This window comes from Microcebus murinus, chromosome 12 (genome assembly GCF_040939455.1).
Source record: "Microcebus murinus isolate Inina chromosome 12, M.murinus_Inina_mat1.0, whole genome shotgun sequence".
Lineage (NCBI taxonomy): Eukaryota > Metazoa > Chordata > Mammalia > Primates > Cheirogaleidae > Microcebus > Microcebus murinus.
The window spans coordinates 60,201,114-60,220,487 of NC_134115.1; the positions used below are offsets into that span (position 1 = coordinate 60,201,114).

General features: G+C 40.1%; 1 protein-coding gene across 2 annotated transcripts in view; it reads left to right on the forward strand.

Annotated features, from left to right (window-relative positions):
• Positions 1-11,545, forward strand: part of ZCCHC7 (zinc finger CCHC-type containing 7) — a 214,561-nt gene extending 203,016 nt beyond the window's left edge. The window contains exons 7-9 of one of the 2 annotated variants that reach the window (XM_076008850.1): positions 1,722-1,817; positions 6,573-6,687; positions 9,675-11,545. In XM_076008850.1, the coding sequence (XP_075864965.1) occupies positions 1,722-1,817; positions 6,573-6,687; positions 9,675-10,096 (633 nt within the window). In that variant the 3' untranslated portion in view covers positions 10,097-11,545. The remainder of the gene's footprint in view (positions 1-1,721; positions 1,818-6,572; positions 6,688-9,674) is intronic. The other variant, XM_012769108.3, reaches the window with a different exon arrangement.
• Positions 11,546-19,374: the final 7,829 nt, after the last annotated feature.

A 19,374-nucleotide genomic window follows, 5' to 3' on the forward strand; every position in this document is an offset into this window, starting at 1 on the left:
TATTGAAAGATATATAAAATATATGTGTACAAATTAATAAATTAGTTATATAACACACACCCAAGTAACTATGACCATGTTCAAGAAATTGAAAATTGCAGCTACACCAAAATCCTCTTGTGTGCTGTTCTCTCCTCGCTGAAACCAACCATCATCCTGGCTTTCATGAGTGATGATTTCTTTGTTCTTCTTTATAGTTTTGCCACCTTTGTATGCATTCTTACTCTTCAACCTCCTGCCTTCTACTCTTCCTAGAAGACTTCAAAATTCTCACAGTAAGGTTATCTGTAAATAGTTGCCACTTCTAATGGATGTTTCTGGGCCCTAATCTCACTAGTCCTCTCTGCTATATTTGACATTGTATAATAATAGATCAGTTCATCCTTCTTAAAACTACTCTTTAAGGTCTGTGACTATGTTCTCCTATGTCTTTGCATCCTTTAACCCTTCCTTCTCTGTCCCTTTCATAGGCTCCTCTGCCTGCCCCTTAGATGTTGATGTTTTCAGGGTTCAGTTCTTAGCCCACTGCCACTTTTATACCATCTGTGGCAATCCTGCCCACTCTAGTAATTTCAGCCTTCACTATTATGCAGATTACTTTCAGATGTATTCTTCAGCTCAGACATGATGTTCCCTGAGCTCTAATCCTATGTAGACAACTGCCTGTTGGACATCTCCACCTAGATACTGAACATCTAAGACAGACTTCATTACTTTTTGATCTGAACTGGCTCTCCCTCCTTTTCCTACCTTTCTGAATCATTTGTTTGGCACCATTACCCACTAGTTTACCCAGGTTAAAAGCCTGGAAGGTATCCTGATTTCTCCTTTCCCTCATTTGCCACATCTTTTCAATGACCAAGTGAAACCAGTTTTATTTCCTGATATATTTCCCAAATCTGTTCACTTTTCCCTTTCCTTGTAGTTTAGGCCCTCATCGCCTCCCCTGCAACTTCTAACAGCCACCTCGTCTTTTACACTGCATCTAACCTTCTCCTGCTCATATTTACCCTCCTTATAGCTACAAGCCAAAATGGTTTTTCCAAAATACAACTCTGTTCTGCTTCTACACTTAAAACCAAATAAAGCTCAAGCTCCTTGACATGACTTATAAATAAAGCTCAAGCTCCTTGACATGACTCCATTCTCTTACCCTACTTTCTCCAGCTTTGTCTTCCATTACTCCTGGCTATGTACATTGTACTTTGGCAGCATGTATATTCTTTTTTAGTTTCATGCTATTGCTCGTGCTGTTTCCTCTGCCTAGGGTTCTCCATTTGACTTACTACACCTAATTCTTTGAAAGTAAATTTACACACTCCAGGAAGCTTTCCCTGACCCCTCCTTCACCCCATTTCCTAGTGGGTCCTCCTCACCACTCCATTAATGCCTTATATATACTACTATCACTGTGCTGACGTTGTTTTTGTAATTATCTATTTATATGTCTGTCATATTCTACTTGCCCAACACAGTATTTGGCACAATGCCGAATGGATTGAGGAAGGAGGAAGGAGAGGAAAGCACACATTGACATTAAGAAATAAAAGAATTTTTCTTACCATGTTATACACATTTATACATGGAATCACCTGAATATTTGTCTCCACACTAAACTCTAAGAAGGAGTATTTCTAAGGAATCCCTTACCTATAAAGAGCTCTTTCAGAAACAATGAAGTTTTACTATATTAACAAACCTTACAAATATTCATGTTGCAGACCAAACCTGGACCACCCCAAAAGCCGAAGACCCCTTCTAGACCATCAGCCTTAGCGTATTGCTACATCTGTGCGCAGAAAGGCCATTATGGACACGTAAGTTTGAGTGGTGTTTGGGCATAAAGTATTCTGTTGTCAAGGAGTGGTTTCTGAAAACTGAACTCAAAAAGAATGTAACTCTAAATGCTTACTTTTTTATAAACATTCTGAAGTATGACTTAATATATTTTCAACTGATTTACTTCCCCCATCCCTGCCAGAGTAACAGTTAGAGCATATTCCTCTAATTGTTTTAAATGGACATGAACAAGTTAGACTAACACTAATACAGCTCATAATCAGTTGGACAGATAATAATGGTTAACAGTACGGTAGTAGTTTTCATGAGTTCTTATAATTACTTTGACACAGCTATATGATGATTCTAGATTTTCTACTTACTTCTCTAGTTTTCCCTGGTTCCATATTCAGTCAAATCATTACTCACGTGCAAACCCTGTCATTCACTAGTGGAAGAACAGAGGTACTGCATCATTGATTTGCTCACCTACCCCACAAGTGCCCAGATTCCTTATCCAGCCTTATCCAGTGAAAGGGCCAAACTATGTGTGTTCTAGATGCTGAGGTATCAACACAGAAGAAACTTCTTGCAGTGAGATGGACATGAATCTCTTAGCCAGTTGCCACATTAACTATGAAACAGCAGCAGCTCGTCTCAGAGACAGGATGCAATAAGAATAGGCTCAGAGCCTATATATTCTGGGAATCTTAAGGTAGAGGAGAAAAGGCAGTGGCATAGGAAGTAGAAATTTCTTTTGGAAGGATGATGCATTCTCAGTCTCCAGGTAGGCTTTCAACACCTTAAAAACAAAGATAAACTAATACCAAATCATATCTATGGCAAGACGCAGAAGGCATACAGAGGTGTGGGAGTCCTCAAAATAGGTAGGGATATGAGTGATAGAATGGGGCAGTATTATAGGTTACCTCTTGAATTTCAATCATGGTGGTGTGGACCTTTGGGCTGGAGCCCTATCTTGTAAGGAAAACAGCTGGGAGAAGAAAAAGTGCTGGACAGAGTCCATCAACAGATCAAGTTTATCTTCAATATTGGGGCAGCAGGAACCATGGGGGTAAGGCACAGAATATGAAAGCTAGGATGAGGCTCTGGTCCTCAGATCTAATTTTTGCTCTGTTACTAACTTAACCACATGTCTTGAGCAACCTACTTTTTCTCTTTGGTCCCTAGTTTCTTTATCTACAAAGCAAAGAATTTGTACAGGAAATCTCTCAGCCCTGACATTTGGATACTGTTGCCAGTGTGATCAAATCCATAGTATGGTGATACAGATAGAGACTTCACACTGAAAACCTAATTAGAGAAGACTTTTACAAAGTTACCATCCCTGGATCTTCTACTGCTTTGTGCATTCCTCATTACTAGCATTCAGATGTTGCCAACACCTTTTAGGGAACATATTCACATGAGTGTTCCACTGCCACACAAATCACATAGATGTACAATTTATGTTTGCTTACCTCTTTAAAGCAGAGGGGTATAATTTTAGCATTTATATGTGTTCATTTAAAGAAAAACAATTGTATGCTTACCTAGTCACTTCTGTTAATGTAGATAGGAAATATATTAAAAGCATTTGGAATTTATCCCTGAAATCTAGATTTAGATCATTTTTAATTTACAATAAAGCAAACTTGGCAGCCACATCCCTGCCATAGATGAAGAACTCTAGATTTTCCACACTAATGAAGAAGATCAGTGGTGTGGCTAATCCGGAATAATAGATAAATTATATAGCCAACTATCAATTGTCTGTGCTAATGGAGGGGACCAGCGATGTGAATAATCAAAATATAATTTACATTTAGCTTTGGAAAACATTTGTAGTACTATATAGCTCTGTGTAGTCACATCAGTCTAGACCATACAGCATCCACATAGGGGACCATGCAGGTGGTTAAATGGGTCTGAGGACCCCTCCCCTTCAGCTTCAGAAATCCAGCCCTACAGATATTATTATTGAATAGCTTCTTGTGAAAGACATTCTGAGGTGAACATTACATCACTCTTCCCTGATTCCACTCACTCTCTAGTTGGAGAGGGAAAGACAACAGTAGTCACTGCACGAAGATACTGCTCCAGCAGGGTTTGAAAAGGTGTGCAGGGGCAAGGAGAATTACAAGGTTATATTGAAGTGGGTATTACCTGAATGTATCAAGATCTCTAGTACCAATTTGCTCTTACTTTTTTATGGTTAGAATCTTTACTAGAAATAAAATTGCTTTACACATCACCATTATAGTACTAGAATATTCTGAATATGATGCTGTATTACTCATGCTATTGAGTTTTATGCCTTCATCTGTTTATTAATTAGCTATTTTTCATTTCAGTTATGATTAGAATCTTAGGCCCAAGTGTTCCTTAGGCCCAAGGGTATCCTTTCTCCGGGGAATGGGAACTTGGAGCTGGCATGGATAGCAGTTTATTAAAGTGTTTCTTAATGTTACCATATAGGTTTACCACATAACTTTTAGGATCAAAAAAAAGCACAAAATAATCCAGAAAGTCACAACAGAGTAAATCTAAAGATAGCAGAAGGAAGGGAATAATGAAGATAAGAACCAAAATTAAATAATTCTCTAGAAAAATACGTTAATGAAACTGACTCAAAAGAACAAATCAACTGAACCAGCACCATTAAAGAAGTTGAATAAGTAATCAAAAATTTCCCCGCTAACATCTACCAGACTTGGATAGTTTTCTAAGGCATGTTTTACCAAACCTTTATTCAGAAATAGATAATCCAAGGTAACACTACCCAACTTACTCTGTGAAGCTATTAAAACCCACAGCCAGTGGAAACAGCCCAAGTGCCCATCAATCCAAGAATGGATTAATAAAATGTGGTATATGTATACCATGGAGTACTATTCAGCTCTAAGAAACAATGGTGATATAGCACATCTTATATTTTCCTGGTTAGAGCTGGAACCCATACTACTAAGTGAAGTATCCCAAGAATGGAAAAACAAGCACCAGATATAATCTCTAGCAAACTAGTATTAACTGAGTAGCACCTAAGTGGACACATAGGTACTACAGTAATAGGGTATTGGGCAGGTGGGAGGGGGGAGGGGGGCGGGTATATACATACATAATGAGTGAGATGTGCACCATCTGGGGGATGGTCATGATGGAGACTCAGACTTTTAGGGGGAGGGGGGGAAATGGGCATTTATTGAAACCTTAAAATCTGTACCCCCATAATATGCCAAAATAAAAAAAAAACCACACACACACACACACAAAAAACCCACAGCCATTTCAAAATACTTACAGAATGATGCCATTTTTATGAAGTCTGAAAACTCCAAACTTACACTATTATTTATGGGAATATTAATATTAAGGGTATAAAAACACATGAGAATGGCAGACATCAACTTTATGACAGTATTAACTTCTGGAAAGAGAAGGAGATGAATGAGAAATGGGAAGGAGTTACACAGAGGATTTGACGTGTATCTGTAATGCTGTATTTCTTGGGAGGAAAAAATAGAAGTCAATTAAAATGTTTTGATTTTATATGAGTGATAAATACAGATGTTCTTTTTTTATACTTAAGTGTACATTTAGAATGATTCATAATCTTTTTAATTCTAAAAATTAAGTACATAAACATATGGCTACCAACTTGGTCAGATGTCTTAAAAGTACAAATCCAGTCTATAATGAGAAAGTTATGATGAATCAGCTAAATTTTATATGTCTGTTTCACATACTATCTAAAAGATATTCTAATTCTTCATTACATAGCTAAGAAATATTGAACATTTGTAAATAAATTTTGGGCAAGATGGCAGAAGGTAGAAATGGGAAAGTTCCAAAGGGAAGCCTCTTTCAAAGAAAAGATGTTTAAAACATGCCGAATGGATATTTATCAGAGATCATGATAAACAAAAGCCTGCTATATGAGGAGCTGTTTAGGCCAAAGGATTTGGATTTGGGAAATATCAGCTGTGGGGAGACCAGAGTCATGAGAATGGAGAGCTGTCCTAGGAGAATGAGGGAGAGTAGTGATCTCAGCTTGGATGGGGAGCAAGGAAAAGAGATATTTCCTTTGGAGTGTCTCAGAATTACCTCAGAACATTTCCAAACTAGACATAACTCACCACCACCTTATTCCCCACCATAATAATCACTACCCTTATAAGCAGTGAATGTTGAGTTAAAATAAGCTTTCAAACTATTTGTGTCTAGAGAAGGGAATAAAGGGCTAAGAATTTACACCCACATTTTGGGGATGGGAAGAAGAGTTGGGAGAAACACTTGATGGAAGTCTTTTGGAAGAGAAAACAAGCGAAGGACTAGTATTAACATAGGTCCAAATAAAATAAGCCCTCTAACAGAGGGGCAAGGTTGTTAACTCAGACTAGGGGAGGAATTTGGCAGAGAAGACTGCAAAAAGATAAGAAGAGTTCATAGGTAAAGAAGTAAGGGAAGAAAACCCAAGCCTGAAAAAATAACATTATAAGTGCAATAGGGTGTAGGGCTGGGTGACCCTCCTAGCACCCCAGCAAGGACTATGTGCTACAGCTACAGCTTGTGTTACCAGCAACATGGGGCTCATCTCTAATTAACATGGTCCTTCCCTACCATTCTTCATCATGTTCTAAAAACAAAATAAAAAATAAAAAAAAACATGGTCCTTCCCACCACAGTCAATGCTAGGAAAAAATAAAAAAGAATTAACATGATCCAGAATCTTGTAAAAAGGTTTTCTGAACAGTGTGACCTTGTGACATCATAATTTCAAATACAATTTGTAGGAATGTGAAGAAGAAATACCATATGATGAGTTTCCAAAATCACCATTCATCAACTACTATGATGACAAATATGAAATTCGAGAGAGAGAGAAGAGACTAAAACGAGAAATAAAAGGTATGTTACTAGACTTCTTATTAGATCACTTTTGCAGTACTTTCTAAATTTCTTTTTTTATACTGTCTTTGCCTTTGGGGGTCATTGGTTAGCATAGAAAATATTTTTAATAATTACCATAGAAACTAGAACTTTCTTGATCTCCAGAAACCAAGCACATACATCAGAAATCCACCATTGCATGTCTGGGCTGGGGGCGGGGGGAGAGCAAGCAAGAGAGAAAAAATGCTGTATTGGACTCTATTCACAATAAACATTTTCTCACATAGTGATCATTTTAGAATATGTCCAGAAAATACTGCTATCCATCTATGTATGCAGAGTTTTTAAAGGCTCCTTTGGCATTTTTTCTGTTGGAGAAGGAATTACTTTTTCCTTTTGTATGTCTCTAGTATTCTTCAAGGAAAGCAGCTTTCCTGCCCACTTATTTTTTTTTTGAGACAGGGTATTGCTCTGTCACCCAGGCTGGAGTGCAGTGGCACAATCATAGCTCACTGCAGCCTCAAAATCTTGGGCTCAGGATCCTCCTGCCTCAGCCTCTTGAGTGGCTGGGACTACAGGTATGTGCCACCACACCTGGCTATTTTTTAATTTTTTGTAGAAACAGGTTCTCGCTGTGTTACCCAGTCTGATCTCTAACTCCTGGCCTCAAGCAGTCAGTCCTCTAACCCCAGCCTCCTAAAATGCTGGGATTACAGGTATGAGCCACCATGCTACTCCAGTCATTTCTCATAGGCCACCATTGCAAGCAGAGCTCCACGTCCACAGCTGCCTCTGTGGGTTCTGTATTTACTATTGCTAACATAAAGTTCTTAATGACTAAATTAGTATCTTATCATTTAAGTTTACTTTCTCTAACTCTGTTCTTTCTTATTGTATACTTCAACATGGTTTTCCAAATTACCTTTCTTGCTTTCATTCAGGACAAAATAGTTCTGTGTTTTTTGAGTTGTTCTGTATATTGCTTTCTGACTTTTTTGCCCTTTTTGTTATTTTTTTCTGGACTTTCTCTTAGTTCATGTTCTTTTCAAAATGAAGTTACTAATTATGAGAAAAGTAGAGGAATTACTTCTCATAGCTCCTGCATATTTTACATATTATATTCAATAATTATCTATAGTTGTCCCTCGGTATTGGTTCCAGGATCCCTCTCATACACCAAAATCCATGCATCTCAAGTCCTACAGTTGTCTCTGCAGAACTTGAGTATACAAAAAGTCAGCCACCCATATACATGGGTTTCGCATTCTTCAAGTGCTGGGGGTTTTTTTGTTTGTTTGTGTGTTTTGTTTTGTTTTTTGTTTTTTTGAGACAGATCTTACTCTGTTGCCCAGGCTATAGTGCAGTGGCGTCGTCATAGCTCACTGTAACCTCAAACTCCCAGGCTCAAACAATGCTCTTGCCTGAGCCTCCTGAGCAGCTGGGACTACATGTGCACACCACCACGCACAGTTAATTTTTCTGTTTTTGGTAGAAACGGGGTCTCGCTGTATTGCTCAGGTTGGTCTCAAACTCCTCTCAAACAATCCTCCCACCTCAGCCTCCCAATGTACTATGATTATAGTCATGAGCCACCATGCCCGGCCTCAAATGCTATATTTTCAATCTGCTTTTGGTTGGGAAAAAATCACATATAAGTGGACCTATGTAGCTCAAACCCATGTTGTTCAAGGGTCAACTGTGTGGTGAAATCATAGTGCATGAGGATTATGATTAGATAACTTAATTAGATATACTTTTCTATTTTTCCCAAGTTTTCCATAATGAGCAGTTATACCTTTCATAATCAGAGAAAAAAGTTTGTTTTCCTTTTTGGCTGGCTATATATCAACAACTCTGTAGCATAAATACACTTTCAGGTTCACTGTGATCCATTGAAATTTTTATTTAAGCTAAAAGTTTTTATTGACCACTTCTTGGCTCTTTCAAGATTCTGGTGACATGTCAGTTTTCATTTCTGACTGTAACCTCCTCTCCCACCTACCCCTATCAGAATCACTACCATCAGAGATTCATATTAAGTGTTGAGTCCTGACAAAATGTAACATCAGCTGTAGCACTGAAACCTCCAAAATGCATGTGTATGTACACACCTAAGCACATGCTCTGCAAATTCATGATCTAGACTCTGGGAGAATAATCTGGGTAGTTTGGTTCTGCCTGTAAGTACTGTGGCCAGGCTTTATCTTTAGAAAGTAATTGAAATGTCATATGAGACTGTCAAGGGCCATTTTATACATCTTGCTTGACCCTGTCTTCTAGGGCTGTCTCTTTATCACTAGAGAAACTTGAGTTGGTCAGACGTGACTTTTCTTCACAAAGCTAAAATAATTATTGTTCTTTCTGGTCCTCATCTTCATTGTTTAACCTAGTTAAACAAATAAAATAAATAGCTATCATTGGATTTCTGAATGTTTTCCACTTTTAGCAATCAGGAATATAGAACTACAACCATTCAATTTTGAATGAGTGATTTTATTTATTTATTTTTTTTATCTTAGTAAGGGTTCTTTAGAATGTCATTGTTTTTTGTTTTTTGGGTTTTTTTGAGACAGAGTCTTCCTTTATTGCCCAGGCTAGAGTGAGTGCTGTGGTGTCGGCCTAGCTCACAGCAACCTCAAACTCCTGGACTCAAGCAATCCTGCTGCCTCAGCCTCCCGAGTAGCTGGGACTATAGGCATGTGCCACCATGCCCGGCTAATTTTTTCTATATATACTAGTTGGCCAATTAATTTCTTTCTATTTATAGTAGAGACAGGGTCTTGCTCTTGCTCAGGTTGATTTCAAACTCCTGACCTCGAGCAATCCTCCCGCCTGGGCCTCCCGGAGTGCTAGGATTACAGGCATGAGTCACCGCGCCCGACCTAGAATGTCATTGTTAACACATTTAAATGTCTAGCTTCCCTGTCTACTAAGTTATTTACAGACTTATGAAAGCTCAGCATGGACTGTATATAAATATGCAAAAATACTTTTATATTTTCTAGTACTCCGGAAACGTGGGCATATTCCAAGGCGGTTCACAGTATCTTCTTCGGAAAGAGCAGATGAGAGACCCCCCTATTATAGGAGGAAGAGCCATGCCTTGTGGAAGAGTAGCAGGTGGCCTCAAGAAGATAAAGAAATGATGTACAGGAATAGAGACCGTAAAAAACACCGGAAAGCTGACAGACATCGTGAAGTGGATGAGGATTTTCCCAGGGGCCCAAAAACTCACTCTTCTCCTGGCAGTATTAAAACTCGGAAGACTCGTAAGTCCTTTCACTGTTCATCGCATTACCACAAATCAAGAGAAGACAAACTTCCCAAAGAGGGCAAGTGGGGCAAGCAGAAGAAAAAAGAGAGATACTTGGAAGAGGATGACAAAGATAATTTATTTCTTATTAAGCAGAGGAAAAAAAAAAACTAAGCCATACAACAGCCTCTAATTAGACTTTCCATTGTTCATTTGGTCTTTATAGCATTCTGCCAGTATATTTATTATTTATGGTTAAAGTGAAGTTTTTTTAATTTCAGCCATACCTAGAGTTTTGGAACAAAAACCATGGAGATCTCAGTTCTCTATGTCCAACAGATTATTTGTTAAGAAAATAGATAATCTTGGACTTCTCCTGTTCCAATGTTATTTTTACTCAGAATCCTAAGGATAAGAAAAATTCATCTTTTCAAGAAAACTTTTTACAAATACTTTGAAAAAAATAAAAGCTTATTGAATGTAATTCATCCACAATATAAGTATGAAAATTAAGCCCTGCTAGAAAGAGAAATTAACACTAATAAGAAATTTTCAATAGTCTTTTTCAGCATTTTTTTTAAACAGTGGAAAGGGGAATAGCTATAAATCTAAATTCAGCTTTTCTTTCTTCTGATACTGTTGTCAGAATCCTTCTTTGAACAGAACACCCACAAACTGTAAAAACAAAGGTATCATTGAAGCCCTGAAGAGGCAGGGAATTGGGCTGTAGCAAAATACAGATAAGGAATTCATCTAGTATAAATGCCACAAGACAGATTTCCTAAAACAAGTGAAACAGAGTCATCAAAAATTTTAACATAATCACAGTGAAATAGTTTCTTATTATTTTTACAGCCACATTTCAAGAAGACTCAGATCTGTACAGAAGAATGTTACCCAAATTAAAACATTGTTTTGTTTTATGGATTTTTTAACTGCCACAAAGCTGTATAGAATTTTTGTACTTGTGAACCTTTTGTGCTTATCAAAGCCTAATGTTTGAATAAAAAAAATAAAATGTCTGAAATAGAGTAAATAAATGTGTCTGTTATATAAGAAGACAATGAGAGTTCGGGCCACATGGGGCATAGCTGTGTTGGATAGGCGACTAAAGTTATAACATCACCATAAACTGGAGTAGAAAATGCCCATGTTGCCCAAGCACAGGCTCTCTGCCAGAATAAAATGGAATAGAGTCAGTTAAATAGGACAATTTTATAATGTTGGATTCTTAAATTTGTATTTTACTCTTTGGGGAAGTATGCAAACTGCTATACATCTAATAGGACAAGCTCTCTCATGGGGGGGGGGTAGGGAGAATTAATTCTCTCCTCCCATGTCAGCTCTAATGTAAATTGTAGGCCTACAATCTTTAGTCTGAAATCTTTAGATTTCAGCTAAGTTTATTGTATATTGGTGTATGGCTTCCTAACATAAGCTCAGGTTGTTTTGACCCTAAGGTAAGCAACCAGGGTTTTTCAACACCCAGCTAAAAGTGACAGCCATATAAAACAGCTTCATGAAAGTGGTAAACCTTAAGATTATTGGCATTATTCCTCAATAGGACCTGACAAATGTGGCTTATTGTTGATCCTGTGTAGCAAGCACTCCTGATCTTAGGGCATCTCCTCTCGGGGCAGAAGTGGGATTGCCATTCTTTAGATTCTTTTATACATATTAGGTTGTTTGGAGGAAGAAAGAAAGGAAACACTTTTTTTCTGTCTCTGCACACAATCTTATTTTTCCCAAAACCTTTTATTTTTTGTTAGACATTTTGTTCAGATAGGAAAGGAGGCTGAGCTACTTCATCTGTGGCCATTAGGATGCAGTCTCTATTTCCTGGTACAGGAAGAACAGGAACACAGAGGAGCCTCTGCTCCGTTTCCTCTCTATTTCCCTTGCGGCCCTGGCTCTTACACCAGGTATTCAGTTGAGGTTAGTCAGTCAGTCACTTAGTTTATGGACTCGAATTCTTTCCATACAAGAATGGAGAGCTCAAAATATATTAATATATAGATTCAACAGTTAATAACACTTTACATGGATAAAGAAAAGAGAAGAAAAACAGATGTCCAAAACAATAAAGAGCCATATAGTTGCTAGGATTGAGAAGACTAAATGTCTTTTGCCTTTGGCCCCACTTTCATTTGAAGCAGCTTGAGTGGCTCCTTTCCTGGGCTCTCATTTTAAAGGGGAAAAAAAGGAAAAACATAAAAATACATGTATAATTTTTTAAAAATCATTCATGATTTTTCCACCCAAAAAATATGGTTAAAATTCTTAGAGTCTATCTTTCCAGATGTTTTTCTATACCTGTGTATACACTGTTTTGTAACCTATTTTTTTAATTGGGAAAATCTTATTAAAATATGTCTACATTTTTACATAATTTCCTATTATGGCTATACCATAATTTAATAAGCTCCCTACTGTTGAACATTTTGGTTGTTTCTGATATTATTTAAACAAAAATCCTTCTACATCATATCTTCTCCATTCATTTGTGATAAAATGGCATTTAGGGTCAAAGAGCATACATGTATTTCATGAAAATTTTAGTACATATTACCAAATTATATTCCCCAAAAGCCAGATTTTCCTCCAGTCATTTATATATCCCTGGCAGTCTGTGCGTGTTCATCTCCTCACTCCCACAATAGCATGGAATATTATTATTCCTTTTTCCCTCTGCTACTGTGGCAAAGAAACATTCCTTAGTGCTGCAGTGAAAAGATTGATGTAGACTATGTTTGTGTAAGGAGAGACAGGATTAACAATATAGGAATAATCTGTTGGTAAAAGATTTGGAGAGAAGCTTCTTACAAGAAACAACTGGAAATTCAAAATAAGAAAGCCTTTTATTTCTTTGTAGCCATCTTGATCCCCTGATCTTATGCTTTGCCTTCACAACAAAAAGAGTGTGCTGCTGGCATCAGGGAATAGAGGCCAGAGATGTTGCTATACTTCCTGCAATGCATGGAATAGACACAACAAGAAATTATCTGGTCCACGTGTCTATAGTGCCAAGGTTGAGAAACTTATTGAAACCCTGACCCATTTCTCAAAAGGAATTCTGTTCATTGGGAGGGAGTGCAGATTGCCTTCCACATCTGATAGGATGTACCCTTGTCGTACAAGGCTTAGCATTTCATCTTTTGGCTGGTGTTTGAGAGATTGGTTGGGCATGTCCCCTTCACCTGAAATAAGGAACACTAGTTCCATGGCATGAATATCTGTAGACCATTTGGACCACTTTGTGGAAGGACAGGGCTACTGGAGACTCAGCCAATTGAGGGGAATTAGTAGTATCACTAGGAATTATGGGATACATACTCCAGGGCACTGGACTAGGATGTGAGTACTGTCAAGGTAAATCCAGAATTGTGCTGTGAGAACAAAGGGAGTCAGCTAGTTGGGGAAGGAAAGAGGTGGAGGCGAGTAAGACATGACTGGATAAGAATTGCATTACATTGTAGAACCCATCACCAGGACCCCAGTTCAGCAGATCCTTAAGTCTTACAGCCACACTTTCCATTTCAAATAAGCGTCAACTGTTGAAAGACATGACATATTATGCAGCCAGGGATAGAATCACACAATGAAGCTGGTTAGTGCGTGATTTAGACCAAAAGTTTCACGATTGCTGTCTCCAGAGAACTTAAGTTTCTGGTTCTTTTAATGTATACAATGGATGTTGTACATACCCATTCCTAACAATTGTGAAATAACTCAGTTCTTAAAGTGATTTACTAGGCAGTGATTCCAAGAAAATCCAGTAAAGGAGTGGGGAAGTGGGACAGGGAAAAGAAGAGAAGAAGTCAAGCTGGATGCTTTATCAAGTCAAGTCCCATGGAGGGGAATTTTAGACTCACAGGGAGCACTAGAGACAGTGTAGGCCACTTTAATCAGGAACGAGAGAGAGAGTGAGAGAGAGTGTGTGTGTGTGTGTGTGTGTGTGTTTTAATTAGTCACTGTTTAGAAGCTGCCCCTGAGGGCCTTTCCCAGTCAACCCTGGCTCTTTATACACCCTGGCAAATTGGGTTTGGGTAGTAGAGGGTAGCCCCCTGACAGAGGACAGGGATATGAATGAAACAAACACACCATCTGCTGCAGCCATAATCTCAGACCAGTTTCCATAAAAGGATACATTAGCAATCTTACACCAATGGATTTTTTTAAATGATTTTTTTTTTTAAGGCTGGCCAGGTGAAGCAGTGGGAGTGGAAAAGGAACAAAGGAATCTGTAACTGTTTGTGATCAATTAGTTGTAAACACCACTGCACTTGGACCAACCTGAATGATTTTTGAATGCAGAAAAATACCACTTTATTTTGTTGTATATAATCATTTTATCAAGAGTCGTCAATTTAAGGTATGATAGTGCAACATGGGGTTCAACTTTATTGAACTTTAATTATTTATCAACTTTATTGCATTTATCACAGTCATCAAAAGTAGTTTGGAGAGTTTCCACTTCCAGCCACAATTGGAGTAATTGGGACAATATTTACCCCCCTCCTGGAACAAAGTAAAAAAAAAAAGTGAAACCATTTTCAAGACGTTGATTATCAGAGAAGGAGGCACAGTGAACTGGGAAACGTCAAACATGTGAGGTGTGCCCTCTGATGGCGCCAACTGACTGCTTGGAGATTATCCCAATTCAAAAGCAAGGATGGGGGAACCCAGGAAGAGCTAGTGGGCTCCCTGAGTTGAAGCAGAGCTGGGAGTCTGCAAAGCCAAAGTGGCTACAGGTTGTGTGTCCGAATAGCAGAGAGGAGAGAGCTGCGTGGACAGAGAACCCCGACACCTGCGCAGGGTTCCCTAGAGTCTTCGGCTGAGTACTGATCGGTACCCATGTGTGAGCAAACCACCTGGAAGAAAACTGTTTTTGGAGTTCACACAAAGCCAAAAATAGCTCTGTTCTCTCCAATCAGAGTGGAAAACCTCTTAGTGGAAAGGTTTTGCCTCAGTAATGAGGAAAAATTAGCCCAAGTCTAAACTCTTCCCTGGCTCTTCCTGACACTTAAAAGCAAGATCTGAAAGTCAAGTTGTTTCCAGATCTTAAATTCCAAGAATAAAGCTCAAAGATATTTGTAGGAATACAAAAATATTCAGCACCCAATAAGGTAAAATTCACTGTGGAATACTATTAAAAATGCAAATTAATCTATAGTGACAGCAGATCAGTGGTTTCTGGGCTGGGGTGGTTGGGAGGAGCAGGAGGTAGGGATCACGAAGGGGCACAGAAGCATGGAGTGATGGATACAGTTGTCCCTCGGTATCCATGGGGAACTGGTTCTGGGACCCACTGTGGATACCAAAATACACAGATCCAAAATCTGAGGATTCTCGAGCCCCTGATACAAGATGGTGTGGTATTTGCATACAACAACACACATCCTCTCATATACTATCTAATACAATATGAATGCTGTGTAAATAGTTTGCTATATTTTCATTTGTATTTTTTATTATAATTTTTAAAGATATTTTCTGTCTGTAGTTGGTTGAGTCTGGATGCAGACCCCTCAGATATGGAGGGCCAACTGTATGTTCATTATCTTGATTGTGGTGATGATTTCACGGGTTTATACATATTAATATACCAAAAAAAGTCTAGTTTTACATCAGTAATCTATTGGAAACATTTTAATGTTTTTTTTCACTGAATGGGGAATATTCTTAAAATACTGAGTGAGGTCAAGGCTCAGTAGTCCATAGGTCATCTTCAGTTCTGTTTTCTGCTTTGCCCATGTAGGGCCAAGAAGAAGACTGTGATCACAAGGCAAGTATCCAGCAGTAGGGGCCTGGAGGAGGTGGCTTGCTGACCTCTCAGGCCTAAGCAGTCGGACCTTTATCCTAAGAGGCATGCTGGTGAAAACTGTGGGCACCAGCATTTGGGAGCCATGGCCCACAGGCTGAAGTCTAACTTCTGACCCAGAGTTCAAAGCCTTTCTAGCTTCATGTTCTGCAGTTATTCACTCTTCTCTCCCCTCTGTCCCTTTCCTTCTGTCCAGTTCCACTGGCCGAATGACTAGTCCTAGATAGGTCATGCTTTACTTCCGTGCCTTGTCCTATGCTGTCGCCTCTTCCCAGAATATCCAGTTCCACTTCTGTGACCACTCTCAGACTACATTAACCCTTACCTCTTTGGTATTCCTGTTGCCATTCTAGTGATTTATTCAACATTTACCACGGACTTTCTTCGTGCCAGATAGTATTCTTGCGTGAGGTTGACTTTATGAAATATGGAAAAATCTCAAGCGTCAGGAACTAACAAGCAATTGAAGAGACACACAGAAAACAATACTTTGTCCGAGAGGTGAGGAGTGCGGTGAGAGGCGTGGGTATGATGGTAACACCAAGGAAGTGTGGCTGGTCCTGCCAGACAGAGTTAAGGGAGACTGGGCAGGACGTTCCAATGGGTCTTCTGGGTCTTCATAATAGAAGAAAACTTTTCCAGGTTAATGAAAGGGGAAGAGCCACTCTAAGAGAAGGAGCCATGTGTATAAATGCATGGAGCTGTGAAACAGCAAGGATGCGTTAGTGTCCTGGGACTACCAAATGAACTACCATGAATGGGATGGCTGAAAACAGAAATTTGTTTTCTCACAGTTCTGGAGGCCAGAAGTCCATAATCAAGGTGGCAGCGGGGTTGGTTTCTCGCTGCTGTGAGAGAGAACTCATTCCATGCCTCTCTTCTAGCTTCTGGAGCCTGACTGGCAATCGTTGGCATGACTTGACTTGTAGATTTGGCTTGTTTAACTCCAATCTCTGCCTCCATCTTCACATAGCATTTTCCTCTGTCTCTGTGTCTTGGTTTTTATGGCTAACCCTAAATTCAGGATAATTTTAACCCAAGACCCTTAATTAATTTTATTGCAAAGACCTCATTTCCAAATAAGGTACCATTCACAGGTGCCAGGGTTAAGACATGTTTTTGTGGAACACTATGCAGCCCACTGCCTGCCCCAAGAACTGTAAGCAGAATTGCTTTACCAAGTTGCATTTTGGTTTTATTCCAAGCTTATATTGTGTGATGCAGCCTTCTATGTGTTATTGTTCTCTGTTTGACTTTACCTTTTTTTTTTTTTTTTTTGGAGACATTCTCACTCTGTTGCCCAGGCTGGAGTGCAGTGGCACAATCGAACTCACTGCAGCCTCCAACTCCTAGGCTCAAGTGATCCTCCATCCTCCTGCCTCAGCCTCCCGAGTACTGGTGGTACAGGTATGCACCACCACGACTAGCTAATTTTTTCTATTTTTAATAGAGATAGGGTCTTGTTCTTGCTCAGGCCGGTCTCAAACTCCCAACCTCAAGCAATGTTCCTGCCTTGGCCTTCCAGAGTGCTAGGATTACACCCCACCTGTTTGACTTTCGATTCTGATTTACACCTTTCTCAAGACTTTTTAAAATTATTATTTATAATTTCTCATCTTACATATATCCTTATATCTCAGTTCCTTTGTGAAATGTGTGTTAGGTAAATAAAAGTATGAACTGAAAAGCATGTATGAGGTTTAGTGGCAGACCTTTGCCAAAGGAGTTCCCGGATAGCAGTGAGCCACACGGCCAGACTGCAGTGCGCTAAGGAAGGAATGAGCAGCTGGGAAGAGGAGAGAATGTCTGTTTCTAAGTGAGGAAGCAGAGGGAGTGTTTACCCTTGGCTATGAAATATCGACATTGCAGAACACTGGCTCGAGTTAGGTTGCCATTGACAAAAAGGGGCTAAAAGAGAGGGGCATGTTGGAGAATTGAAGAAAATTCAATTGATGGCACTCATATCGAGGACGGGAGAAGGGATGGATCTGGAAGGACGAACAGATGGAGGCAGGTGAGCAGGGTGAGGACATGATATTCTCAAGGCCTCCCTTTTGATGAAGCCTTTTCCAAGAAGAAGGGAATAGAGGAGAGGGGGAGGGGGAATAGAGGAGAGGAGAGGAGAGGAGAGGAGAGGAGAGGAGAGGAGAGGAGAGGAGAGGAGAGGAGAGAGGGAAGTATGGAAGGACCCTGAAGGGGAAAGAGGAGCAAGGGGAGGTTGGACACCAGGACTCTCTTACCCCTATTCGTGTGAGTGGTCCTTTCTGGAAGTGCCCCGTGGCTGCCCAAGTGAGGGAGAAGCTGGGGACACGTGCGAAAGAAGGATTTCCTGTGGGGAAACCAGACTCACATCCTCCTTTCCCAGAGTTTATCCGGTTCACTTTTCATATCAGGGAGTTCAGTCCTGCATACACTAATGGATAGTCCTTATAGATCTCCACATGTGCACCCCTAAGTATGTCGACCAAACATAGCTCAGCCTCTTACACAGGACAGGCCGAGGTACCCACGTTGCTAATCAGGTGCTGTCATAAGGAAATATGTCATTTTGAGAGGGCCCAAAGCTCTGATAACTTCAGACCTATCCGGGCCTCAGCTTCCTCTTTATAAAATTGGGAGTGGTGGGATTAGCCTGGATGAGTTCTCATTACCCCCCTGCTCTGGTGTTCTGTGCCTCTAATGGTGATTGGTAGCCCTTGGCTTCACTCAAGAGCAATCCTTGCTGCCCAGTGGGCAGCACTGCCTCCCTGTGGGCCACCCTCCGTCTAACAGCCGCCGTTAGGCAAGGCAAGCCCTCACCCTTCGCTGCCGGTCGGATTCAGGTTAACAGCTGTAAGCATCACTCTGGCTGTCTGCCCATGACCCGGCCTCTGAGGACATCCTTGCTCTGTGCTCACCCCTTCTTTGCTCATCTTCCAGCTGTTCATGTTGAGCCCAGCCCCTCTTCTGGGAGTCTTCCAGCTGATTCCATGCAGCCCCACAAGCCACTCCCTCATACCTCCCCAGCCAGTGACAAAAGATGTGGCTTGCGCAGTCTAGAAACTTTATGTAAGCAGGCCACGATGGTTGGTTAGATGTCACACTGTTGATCATTTTTAGGTATCATGCCCTTGATAATGAACATATCCCTCCATTTGATACTGTTTAAATGGGAAAACCAGTTTTGGCTTGAGTCGTGTCCCCTCACGGTGCCTTTTTGAGCATACCACCAGCCTTCGGTGCTTAGAACTGGCTGTTCTATAACAGCCTCGTGGAGACAGGTCTCTGTTTTTAGCTTCCACACCACTGACAGTTCAGTTCCCGAAGTCACAAGTAAGGAATAGGAATCCCATGAGAAAGCAAGAGCCAGCAGTTCCCATGGCAGATGTGGATGAGAACCCATGACGAACCCAGAGTTCACACCACAGCTCTGGTGCTGGTGAGATGTGGCCCATGCTGGACTTCCACAGAACCTGGGGCTGTCCAACTAACTCAGTAAACACTTGAGCTTGTAACTTGAGCCAGGTCCTGTCCTGACATCTAGGGCTCCCTGTCCTTGAGGAGCAATGGCTTTTTCTCTAGTGAGTGAGACAGATGCAAATCCCATTCAGGTCTACAACGCATTTTATAGGATACCTGTTATGTGCCAGGC